Source organism: Bombyx mandarina, chromosome 15 (genome assembly GCF_030267445.1).
Source record: "Bombyx mandarina strain Sakado chromosome 15, ASM3026744v2".
Classification (NCBI taxonomy): domain Eukaryota; kingdom Metazoa; phylum Arthropoda; class Insecta; order Lepidoptera; family Bombycidae; genus Bombyx; species Bombyx mandarina.
In genome coordinates, this window is record NC_143221.1 from 7298694 (window position 1) to 7311365 (window position 12672).

Consider the following 12672-nt stretch of genomic DNA (forward strand, 5'->3'; position numbering starts at 1 on the left):
GGGAATCAAAAATATGTAGAAGAGGGTAACACTAGCTACTTATAATATTGATAAAAACGTTTGGCAAAGAAGTATTCTAAAAAATAAACGCACTTTTTTTATTGCTTAGATGGGTGGACGAGCTCACAGCCCACCTGGTGTTAAGTGGTTACTGGAGCCCATAGACATCTACGACGTAAATGCGCCACCCACCTTGAGATATAAGTTCTAAGGTCTCAGTATAGTTACAACGACTGCCCCGCCCTTGAAACCGAAACGCATTACTGCTTCACGCCAAAAATAGGCGGGGTGGTGGTACCTACCCGCAGGGACTCACAAGAGGTCCTACCACCAGTAATTACGCAAATTATTAAATTTTGCGGGTTTCGCTTTTATTCGACGACATTATTCCTTAATCATGGAAGATATTAAAGAATATATGCTACGTACGTATTTCTCTAAGACAATTGGTACTTGCCAGTGGGATTTTAATACCGGAACGGTCGCATCCTTTGATTAGTACGCCGCGCCGGGCGTCTCATCCTTTACCTACAAGAGGTCCTACCACCAGTACAAAACAATTCCTCTGGCCTACATTCATACAACTAAACAGTTTAGAATTGAAATTGTATTGTATAAGATCATAATTTATTTACTGTCCGTTTTCTTCTTATAAAAACTATTCGTTTCGAAGTAATGTTGTGGTTGAATTCCGACCGCAATTTGAATTTAGCATGTAAAAACTAAAATAGAAACTTGTGCTCTTAATAGAATTTAGGTTATTTGATTTTTGTTTTTTGTTTTCAATGACATGATTAACGTCATACTTGATCATAAATGTTTTGGAAATATCTTGAGTATAATAATTATAGTTTATTATAGTAATAACTAGCGACCCGCCCTCGCTTCGCTTCGGAAACATTAAGACACACATGAAACCAAAAAAAAAAAAATAAAAAAAAATAAAAAAAAGTAGCCTATGTTCATCAGGGACAATGTCGGCTTCTAATGGAAAAAGAATTTTTCAAATCGGTCCAGTAGTTTCGGAGCCTATTCGAAACAAACAAACAAACAAATCTTTCCTCTTTATAATATTAGTATAGATAATATGGAATTTTTACAAAAAGATATAAACGTCCGCAAAACATTTGATGTGAAAACAAGGTATGTAATTATATCGGTTCGGTTGCTACAATTTATTATTTATGCAATAAATTTTCTGAAAATAAAGTTATGACCGTAAAATGCAATACATGTCAACTTTATTTGGGCCTATTTATTACATTTATGTCTTTACCTAATTTATGATCTTATTATAATTTACGAACTTAACAATGAAGTTCAATAATAAAGGCATGATGGCGACCTTGCTTAAGAGATACTTGGATGGGCTATCTGAGAGAGGATATGCGAAAGAAGGGTGAGTAAAAAAATACCGTATGATAGGCCTGAATGGAAAAAAAGCATATGCTTCACTGATCTCACACACTGGAATAAGAGCAAAAGAAGAAGAAAAAGGTAGTGAATATGTTCACCACGGGAAATCATTTAAATAGAACGGGCAAATTGCCTTTAACACTGCTATTAATGTTCTTTAGAATTTCACTCATTAAATAAAAAGTCATTTCAAGAAAACGTGTAACAATTAATACTGTGTGGGTAGTTTAAAAAAAGGGCAATTTTTCTAAAAGTTGTTCTCTATCGCTATGTATGATGACGTATGACGATTTGGATATATCGCTAATGGACTTAGCTCTAGTCTGTAGAAATCGTGGATTTAACGTGTCAGCTCATATTAAGTAAACAAAATATTTCCTCGGCACTTTTCTGTGTTCTAACCGAAAATACCAGTACTCACATTATTTAAATTTGGTTTAGGAAACATTCCTTTGCGATCGATTTTCAAACGCCAAGTTAAAATTCAAACGGCCCTATTGTAACATTTCAGCTAGGTATTGCAAATTCATTTACTAGTCGTTCTTCAGTTGCTATAATTTCTAGGAATGACATGTTTTGATAAATGTAACATAACAAAATCAATCGCGGTGTCATGTTCGAGGTGCGGATATAGTGGTCACTATATAGTTTCTGTTGGTCTCTTCACCGCAACGCTATCGTATTACTGCTTCTAAATAACTCATCGATAGATTATTCGAAGAGCTATGTAACTTTATCTAAAACATTGTTTGGAAAGTCAGAGCCCAGGTGGGTGCGAAGCGCAAGTAATAAAATATGGAAGGTAATGTAACGGAAATGTGTCTGTAAAAGTTTTTAAAAGTGTCCTCCTGCTATCACGCACAGCATTCTAGGGGTGTTAAAATACCTAGAATTTTGTGAACTAAAAAATTTGTTAAGAATATTGAAATTTGTATTTATGCTAAACGGGGTCTCAGATTTCCAACAAATTCACGGCCGAAAAAAAGGACATGAACATTTAACATTACTAATTAATTTTTCGTAGTCGTCGTGGCCTAAAAGATAAGACGTTCGAATCCCAGGCGGATACCAATTTTTCTAATGAAATACGTGCTTAACAAATGTTCACGATTCACTTCCACGGTGAAGGAATATAGCTACGCGTAATAAAAACCAAACCCGCAAAATTATAATTTGGGCTTCAGTAACCACTTAACACCAGGTGGGCTGTGAGCTCGTCCATGCAATAAAAAATAAATAAATGAAAATTATTTTCCAATTGACTGTACAAATCGTAGCATTTCAATAAGCACTAGCAGGAAACATAAACACGGTCGGGGCCATTAAAACAACTAATTAATCCAATAATGGTTGCTTAACAATCACACTTTCACATATATCACACAACCCGGAAACTGCATGGTTAACTTTCCGGGATTTGGGTCGTACTACATGCAGCTCCCAAGTAAGGAACGATATGAAACCGATATTGCGGTCACAAGCAAAGGATTGTAAAGAAGGCTCATACGGTTTGTTACTTCCTTGCCAAATACATAAATGACTACCAATTCTATCGAATCTTTAGCATGTTTTTTTAACAGTGATTCTATTTCTATTTGTATTTTTGTATTATTACTATGTCTCGTATGTAATGTACGTATGACATTAAAATTATGTTTTACTTTTTTTAAGAAGAAAGGATTACTGGGGGTCCTAAGGCCTTTCCAGTTTCAACAGGACAGGTAGGCTAGCAAAGGCTCAGCCAGGAGGGATGGGCTTTACTACCAACTGTCCGAGCGCATCCAAAGGAGACCTAACAACTCAAGAGCAGCTGCTTCGCGAATGAATATTCTACAGATCGGAATTGCGGTCGACTGAGTTTCTCATGGGTTAGGTTGGGTGTCGAACTCTTTGACGAGTTCGGTATACTTTTATCATTATCAATAACTACTATAAATTTGGAAACATGAAAGTATGTTTTCATTTCAGTTGTATTGATAGTATCACGTTTTATGTAATATACAGAATTTTAAAGATATTAAAAGTAAATTAAGAGCTGCCCTACCTACTGCCCTGTGTTTGGGGCGGTTTAATTGAGGAATGAAGCCGTCCCAAACACGTCATTAACTCCCGAGCCATTAACCGTGCTTTTAGGTACCACAAGCACCGGTCACCGTCCTCGTTGAACCCGTCGCTTGTGACGAAAGGCTCGACGAGTGAATTAGCCCATAGACATAGATTTCCGATCCGGTGGTAAATTCTGCGAAACACGGCTCTTGCTAGGGCCAGTGTTAGCAACACTCCCGGTTAGAGCCCCGTGAACTCACCTACACGTCAAAAAGCTGAAATAGCCTCTCAAGGCTATCAGCATAGGTAGGAGAAAAAAAATCAATTAAACCTTGAACGCATGACCATCGCGCATAGAAATTCGTAGCCTACAATACCTCTTTACGACATTATTGACTGACCCTTCTATAATCCCTTGCCTATATCGCACTACGTTTATACCTGCTGCGTGATGATTTGTGATCGCGGGTCGATAGCTATTTCGGGTAAAACAAATATTCTCGCGCCGCTTTCTGTTTTGGCCGATTATAATAATAAACAAAATGCACCGGATATAATGAAAATTTTGTTATGACTTTGCGATGATTGATTTTATTGGTTATTGGGAAATTAATGAGGTTACCCATCAATCGATCCTTAAGAATGATGTACGGTGCATACAGAGTAATTGTGCATTATTAGATTTTATAATGAGCTTGAAATAATTATTTTATGTTAGGCAATAAACAGGCTGCTATTAATACTGTTAATAAATTTAAAAGAAGTATAATATGAATAACAAACATCTCCATTAAAATTAAGCAGTCAGAACTAAATACGACAAAAAGGGTGAATCTCAATCAATAGGGTTAAGAAGGTGTTATGTTAAGAAGGTAGGTTTCTTACAAAACCGGAGTATCTTACAGAATCATCTAAGTTTGGTAGCTGAGCTAAGACTCATCACAATTTGAAAATAATATGTTTAATCGAGTTTATTATTTATTGAAATATACATTAATTGTAGAAAATAGAACTGATTTTCAACAACAGGATTGATTGTTTGTTATGAAGAATGGAAAATGGGTATGATGTCGATAAACGTGATTAACCCTATTTAATAACCAATTTAATTATTTACTACAAGCGTTCCAAAAATGAATAGATTTAAAAAAATAATTCGTTTACTCTTTGACAATTCGGTATAAATAAACATGCTATAGCTCACCATTTGTTGTGGATTCCTAGGTTTGCGATGGGCACGAGGAACTTTCAGGCCGGTGACCCCTTCGAGCACGTCTGCTAGGAGGAGACCATCCGCGCAGTCACGAGCCAGCCCGCCTCCAGTGGTGCCAGCACGGCGTCGCGACCGTGCCCGTTCCAAGTAATGGTTCGCCCAATCTGTGTAGATCTGTAATAGAATAATTAATAATAAATAATGGCTTTATTTCCCGAAAATTTTACATTTTAACCTAACAATTAAAAAAATAAAAGCTTGAAAACAAAATGTAAAAGTAACATCTACACTTCTGATACAAAATGTCTCTCGTCTCGGTGTGCCTTTCGGCAAAGGTCTCCTCTAACTCTTTCCACTACTTTCTGTCTGCTGCTACTCTAATCCAAAAATTCCTTTGGAATATAATAATGAAATGAGTAATTTTTTTTAAGGTTAAATATTTTTTTTATTTCCCTTCCGTTTTTCGTCTGTGGATCTCACCATCAAGCTAATGCCGTATGCGACACCGATTTTCTCAAACTCACCTAACTTGCCTTAATTACCGAGCTCTCTTGGCTATTGTATAAGTGGAAAAACGTATCAGACTATTGCTTGTGATGTAAAGATTGGAGAGCTTTCAAACGCATGTATCCTGGTGAGTTCCGTCAATAAAGAAGCGATGTCTATGGGCATCAGTAAAATATAACACCAGGTGAGCCGAAAGTTTTTCTAACTATCGAAGTTAAAAAAATAGGCAAACCATCCAAATAAATTAATAAGGTATTTTAAAAACATACACTTCACGCTAATTATTTAGATTATAAGAGAAAAAGAATAAAAATTAAATAAATATCCAATAGAAAAAATAAGTAAACATTGAATTCAAAACACAACAAATTTGAACTAACTAAAAATTTACGAACAGAAGTAAACACCACTCAAATAAACCATATACATTCGCTGTATTTTCCAAAGAGATGATTCATCTCTAGTCTGCAATGAGGTGTACATCATATAGGGTGAGTAAAGCATTGCAGATAAGGCTTTAATGCTCCCGGTGAAGGATACAGCCACTAAAACTTTAACGACTACACCCCACATAAAGATGTGTCTGCATTGAAAATTCAAAGGTCATCAAAATTTACTGAATATATTCTGAATAAGTTGACTCATGTCTCGACACAACAAAAGACAATTTAAATTTATTAGCTTACGAAGAGGTCGAGCAAACAGGAGCAACCATATTGCACATTATTATACATATATGTATTAGGTAAGGAGGAATGTATGTGTTACTTAGAAACTTTATACGAACTTTTATTGTCAAACCAGTCCAAATTTTCAGAAACAACATTCTTGACGATTTTGATTGTCAGATTGAAACCAATTTCTTTGCCTTATTGTTTGTAATAGACTTTACGATATGAATTAATTCAGTAGAAACCCTCAAAATGTTTATCACCTTTGGCTATTCTCAACTGCGGGTGCAAAACTCATTTCAAATCGCTATTAGACAAATCTTAATTCTCTATTTAATTTTTTGCGTGCGGTACACGTACGATATATTTTTGTGACAGCCGAGGCATCGGTTTGCTGGACTTCAGTTAAGCCGATACATACTTCCAAGGAAATCTTTCAAACAACCCACTTAAAATCGTCTAGGATAACCTCATTAGTCTGGCTAGTCTTGATCCGCAGTGTCCGATTTGGAGCTGCCATCCTAGTCACAGCATTTTTGTTACAGCTATCTGCTATACGAGATCATAGTATGATTGCTGTATCCATATCACAGGATAACATTGAGTGTATAGCTTTTGTGATTTTTTTTGCTATAAAATATAACTCACGTGACGTCAAACTCCCAATTGCAAATACAATACGATTGTCCTTTCTGAACATCGAAACCTATTAACTTTTCATTAACAGTTGAAAGATTGAATGTAAAAACCTGAAATATTAGTGTTTGACGTCCATTAAATTCCATTGTAAAACACTACAGACATGATGTCATCAAGTTAATAAGTGAGTGTAACGTACGCTGTGAATTCTTAAAAGGATTAAGTCATATTCGAGTCAATTTGCAGGAGAATGGGGGCAAGTGAAGCGGACGCGACAGCCAGACGCCCGAATGAACGCTGCTGTGTACCTAGAAGCTCTAGAAACTACGAATTCTATGATCGTTCGAATCGCTTTGCATCTGAAATTGACTTTCAATTGTCTCCCGAACCATATTCAGATTTGATTGTGATTGAAGTTTCTATTTTGAAGTTTCTCAATTCCTAATTTGAATTTTGTAAGTATATTCTAAAATAACATAGGCAACGGCAGACTTTTAATTAACATCAATGACGTGCTAAACAGTCCATCTTTTTTATTTTCCTTCTTGACTATGATAATTACTGAAAACATTAAGTGTAGATTTTTAAATTAAAACTTCTAGTACAATTGATAGCGGATTGATTATGCTCTTGGCATTGCCAATCTCAATGAGTGATAATTAACAGCGTAGTGCACGAAAAAAACATTGAAATTAGTTAAAGCTTTTCATTAAATGTCAATATAATATTTTAGCCGCTTTCGAAAATTACGTTAGCCACATCAAGGGTATTAAAAAGACATCTTATGTTTTTAAACTAAAAAAAAAAAACAATTAAGATACAATCACAGAATATGTTCAGCATGTTATTGAATATTACAATGCGCGCCGTATATACTCAAAGCATACATTTGTATTTTTATTATACGTTCATCTGATACTTCCCACAATAAAGGCACATTACAATAAATCAGTATTCCGATGTTATCATGTAATCGAACATGTTAATAGAATAATCATGACATGTCATATCGGAAGGAGGCGGTTTAACCCTGGGACGTATTCGGAAGTCCAAACAATCACATCTAATTATTATTTTTATTTACTATAACAAAGAGATTGTATTTTTGTTGCATAGTTTCTTTGGACATGGTCATCACCATTCGTAATTAATCATAATATCGTGAATGCCGAGCTCACAGCCCACCTGGTGTTAAATGGTTACCGGAGCCCATAGATATATACAACGTAAATTCCGCCACCCACCTTGAGATAGGAGGTCTCAGTACAGTTACAGCAAGGACTGTGATAACTGCTTAACATCAGGCGAATTATGAGATTGTTCGTCCATTTTACATTTTAATCACCTATATAGTTCATTGGTTTTTATGAAAGATATGCAACAGGTTTTGCACATTGGTTTTACTCAGATATAATATTTTGCGTTCAGAAAAATTGTAGTTACCCTATTGGTACTTTGATCATATGGGAATGTTTCCGATACTAAATACCTGCAATCACTTGCAGGTCGGGTCTGTAAAATTTGGAATTATTATTGTTATTTAATCGTTGAGATACTGAATAAATAAGAATGAATCTTAATGAAACCCAATACGCTTCTGGCGTCGCGTCGTTTGAAATCACTTTTATCTAGTAATATCACGGGTGTTTATTCAAATCGGTTCGGAACAGCTTAGTATAGTAATAAATCCAGCTGCTCTGACGTTTTTATAGGTGCTTAGCTTACTACAGTGAGATGTTTCGACTCCTGTCGTATGAAAAACGTTCGTTGATCTACTTTGAGGCACAATGTGTACGAAAAATAAATATTAAAATCATATTATTCAATTGTGATTTTTTGTTTGTGAATTATTCATTTCATTATAAATGATATTTATATAATTCTTTTGAGAATTATTGGATTAATACAAATTTTGAATGGATTAAGACGCATATCACGAACCGTTCGATATTTAATATTATTTTTCGGATATTTATGCCGAGTAATTAATGGCAAAATTTTGCTTAAAATTTTCCTTTTCGTCTATTACCAGCGTATTAAATCTTAGGGCGTATTATTCGCCCCAAGAGATACCACCATAGATTTGGTGGTTCTTACAAAAAAGGGAATTTGACCTTCATACCTTGGATCTTAATATCGGTTGAAGCCGCGCGTCACCTGGGTTTCTAGATTTTTATCATGAACTCATAATAAGTTTCATGCGTGACGTTCCCATATTACGGCGAATTATGGCCAGAGTTGACTAGTTTTACCTACAAACACCAGTAACAATAAAACCTCGTATTACAAATGTTTACGCTTTACAAACTCAACTTATACGTATAATATAAACAATACCTGCGTAAGTTCATAGCTCACTGATGCAGGGCTCGTGCAAAACCAACAAATCCACCTCGGTTGTATTGTGTGTGGAGAATTCCCCAGGCATACATGCAGTACAAAGCTATGAGTGCGCTACAGATACGCTAAAAATCTTTTAAAAAACCTAAAAACACTGAGATCTAAAACTAATAATACTGTTCATATGTGAGTGATTTAAAACTTTTTTGATTATTAAGAGGGTAGTTATCACAAAGCAAATAAGAATGTACATAGGACTTTTTGGCGGGAACGCGAGGAGTGAAGTTGTGCGATTTGGTTTATTTTGTCTATTTAGTGTTTCTTCAGATTTAAATGTGTAATAACGGTGGTTTATTAACTGTTTAATATCTGTGAAATTGCACAAATGTGGGAAAATGAAACAAAGCGCTGGACGTAATTTCTCGGGATCCTCCAAAAAGTCCACAAAAAAAATCTCAGTAAATGACCACCATTTTACTGAGATTATATTTCATCCCATATCATCTCATTTCATCTCAGTTGATTAATGTCTTAAGTTAATCATCTTCATTACATTTCATTTCACACCATATTATTATTTTCATAAAAATAAGAATATAAATTAAAATAAGACATGACTTAAATGTCTCAGTTACCAGATCATAAAATCCCTTAAAAAAAGAATGTACATAGCAGAACTTAAAAATTTTTGAATCATGGTCATAGCGAGTTTCATAGTTTTGCAAGATTCAATTTTCTCGTTTAAATCACGGGGTACAAGTTCGTCGAAAGCTGTGTATTATTCAAATTTCTGAGAAACGAGATGATTTCTGATACGGCCGCCATCTGGCCGAATATTATGTATTCACGTTTTATACTTGGACTGAGGCATCTGAAGGTTTCTTGCTTTGTTCTCCCTTCTGACTCTTGATTGTTTTCATAAAATTTTCACGCTGAATTAATTTTTGTGTCAGGTTTCCGTGAACATTGTTTGTTGTTCAACATAATACAAGTTTACGATCAGTAAAATTCTCTCTTTGATGACGATGCATTAATCATTAATTCTTTGAATGTCTAATTTCATATCGATACAGATTTTGTGTTCTGCCGTTGGAAATCAAAGGCGGCCTCGTTCCATGGGTAGTTAAAATAATAAGGGCAGACAAAGATGTTATTTTATTAGTGCTCATATTCCCTTCCTTCATATTGAGATAGCAGCCGTGTATTAATAAGAGTTTAAGTTGATTTATAATTAAACTGGAACGAAGTTTTTATCTTATTGCCTTTGAAGAAAGACGAGCATACAGCCTACCTGATGGTAAGTAGTCACCGCCTCTGATGGAGGTCAGTAATATCAAGCCGCTGCCCACATTGCTAAATACAATCCAAAACAATCCAAATTTAAATATAAGAAACTTTTCGATACGTTATTGGAAAATTTACAACTACCACAGTCTTCATTATTACTACGTACGGTCTTTCTTTCATAATATTCACCGATAAGGTTTATTGTTTTTATAAAAGTTGTTATAAAAGGTTTTAATTATGATATTCTTTTTCCTGTACAGATTCCCAAATCTAATATTCAAATATAATCAAATACAAGTGCATCATTTGAATAATTAAAACATGACAAAAAAATATTTAATTAATGCAAATGTTGGCTTTGGCGAAAAATATAGATGTGACAGAATTAATTGCCTCGACATTGATATCTCAACAATAAAAATTGTCTCTCATTTAAGCCAATATAAATTAATTGATGCTACAATCAAAAGTTGTCCAAAGGAGATATTTGCATGTTTTTACAATGCTTTTAAGCCTCCCAGATTTTTATCTAAATCGGGACTCCTTTTAAAAGAAAATAATTTTCAGAAAATGTCACAAGAAAATCTTAACGCAATACACGAATTTAACTTTAATATGTATAAAACAATATTTTTAATGGCAGTTGTCGATTTAATGTGAATTCCCACAATGACATGTACCGGGTAGGTACCGCTATCTTCTCGATTTTAGCCGCTAAGAAATCATGCGTTTCGGTTTGAAGAGGTGAAAGAGCTAAAATACAACCGACACTTCGACTTCTGGTGTAAAGGCGGGTGGCGGCATTTACATTATGACGTCTATGGGATCCGACAACAAATGAATATCGTGTATCATCAGCCCATTTAGAGCAATGAAACCAAACTATTTTTGTTATACTTTTCTATTATGCATACTCGTACTGGCTCGTAGTGCCAATCTATTGAAATAGCTACGATGGACTCGAAATAGCTTGGGCTTCATACAAATATTTCACGTCAATTAACCCACTGAGCTACTCAACGACTGGCGATTCTGATACGGTAGTAGATTCAGCAAACCCTTGGGCCCTAGACCCAAAGTGCTAAGGCTAGTGTTTGCAAGTCGTCCCATTTTAAGCCCCGTAAGCTCACCTACCAATCCGCATGGTACCAAAATAGCCATAGAATAGATCACAGCTTACATTCGCCTCTCATTCAGTAGCGCCATAATCAAAAGCACCCCTTTTGGTGAAATAATGAATGATAAGATAATTATTAATGTAATAGATTTCGCTTTGAGATCTTGCCTGCACAAGTTGCACCTTGCTTAAAAACTGGAAATACCCTTTCTGGCCAGAGGATCTACTATTACAATATACTTGTTTGCATTTAGTGCATAAGCGGTTGAACGACCTCACATTGTGGTATGAGATCTAAGTATCAATTGCTTAATATAACGACTGCTCCACAGATAAAGCCAAAATAGTTGAAGTTTTACAAAATGCCCTATCTAGTATAATACTTAGGGAATGCTGTCGCACCCCGGTGAACCCCTTGGTCTTCTTTTACGACACCCACGGGAACAGATGGACTTGTACCATTCTAGGAGACCACACAGTCATCCTACCTAACTTTCCCTTTAATCTTACTTTTGTTTTTATTATTGGGCACCACTATTGGGTTTTTATTATTGGGAACGGGTTGGCACCACCATCGTGCCTCTTTCTACCGCTAAGTCACCCATTCCGATTGAAGAAGCCGTACGGTCTAATACAATAAAGATTTCGGCTTCACATTTCATGAAGCAGCGTTCATTAAGGCGAAGCAATTCTGTGTTACACCTTGAACGGGCGCGATTCCTGCTATTCCGTTGTAACTGTGATTTTGATCATACGTCTCAGAGCCAATTACTCTTTAACACGGGGCGGGTCTTTAGTCTGTCCACCCATCTTTCCAAAGCCCTTTATATAGTCAATTTCTGTTCCCTACTTTTTTTATGAATGAGGTATTATTGGTGGCCTGGAGGCCTTTTCAGTTTCACCAGAGCAGGTGGGCGAGCAAAGGTTGAGCCAGGAGGGATAGAATTTAGTAACAACCTGTTACCTACTAATCTACATTCAATGCCTACCGTTGTTTAACATTCAAAACGAAAAAGATTAAAATTCTGGCGCAGTCTTTAAAACTAATCATATTTTAGTAGTACACATGTAAACACAGTGGGTTATCAAAGCTTTTACCATTTACGTCAAAGCTCAGTTCTATGTTAGGTGAGAGCTTAAAAGCGTTAAGTGCGGAAGCCGAATGAGGTCGCGCAGCTTTTAATATACTCCGGTAGGACGCACCTAGTCGCTCATATTACGCTCTCGCTTCTAAATATGGTATTATAGTTTAGAGATGCTTTTTTTAATTTCTGTAAACATAAAATAAAGAGCGAGTAATATTTATATCGCTCTTATTAATCAGACCAGGCGTTGCTGTAGGTTCATGTTATATGTGTATTTTGTTGGACAGTCAGCCAAACAGACGTTACGAGAATACCAGGAGCTTATTTTATTTATTAGGTTTACTTGTACTG

General features: G+C 35.5%; 1 protein-coding gene across 9 annotated transcripts in view; it reads right to left on the minus strand.

The window, feature by feature from the left end:
* Window positions 1-12672, minus strand: part of sick (sickie) — a 256372-nt gene that overhangs the window by 162010 nt on the left and 81690 nt on the right. For all 9 annotated transcript variants that reach the window (XM_089733155.1, XM_089733157.1, XM_089733156.1 and 6 more), the window contains exon 2: window positions 4667-4849. In XM_089733155.1, coding sequence (XP_089589281.1) covers window positions 4667-4849 — 183 coding nt within the window. The remainder of the gene's footprint in view (window positions 1-4666; window positions 4850-12672) is intronic.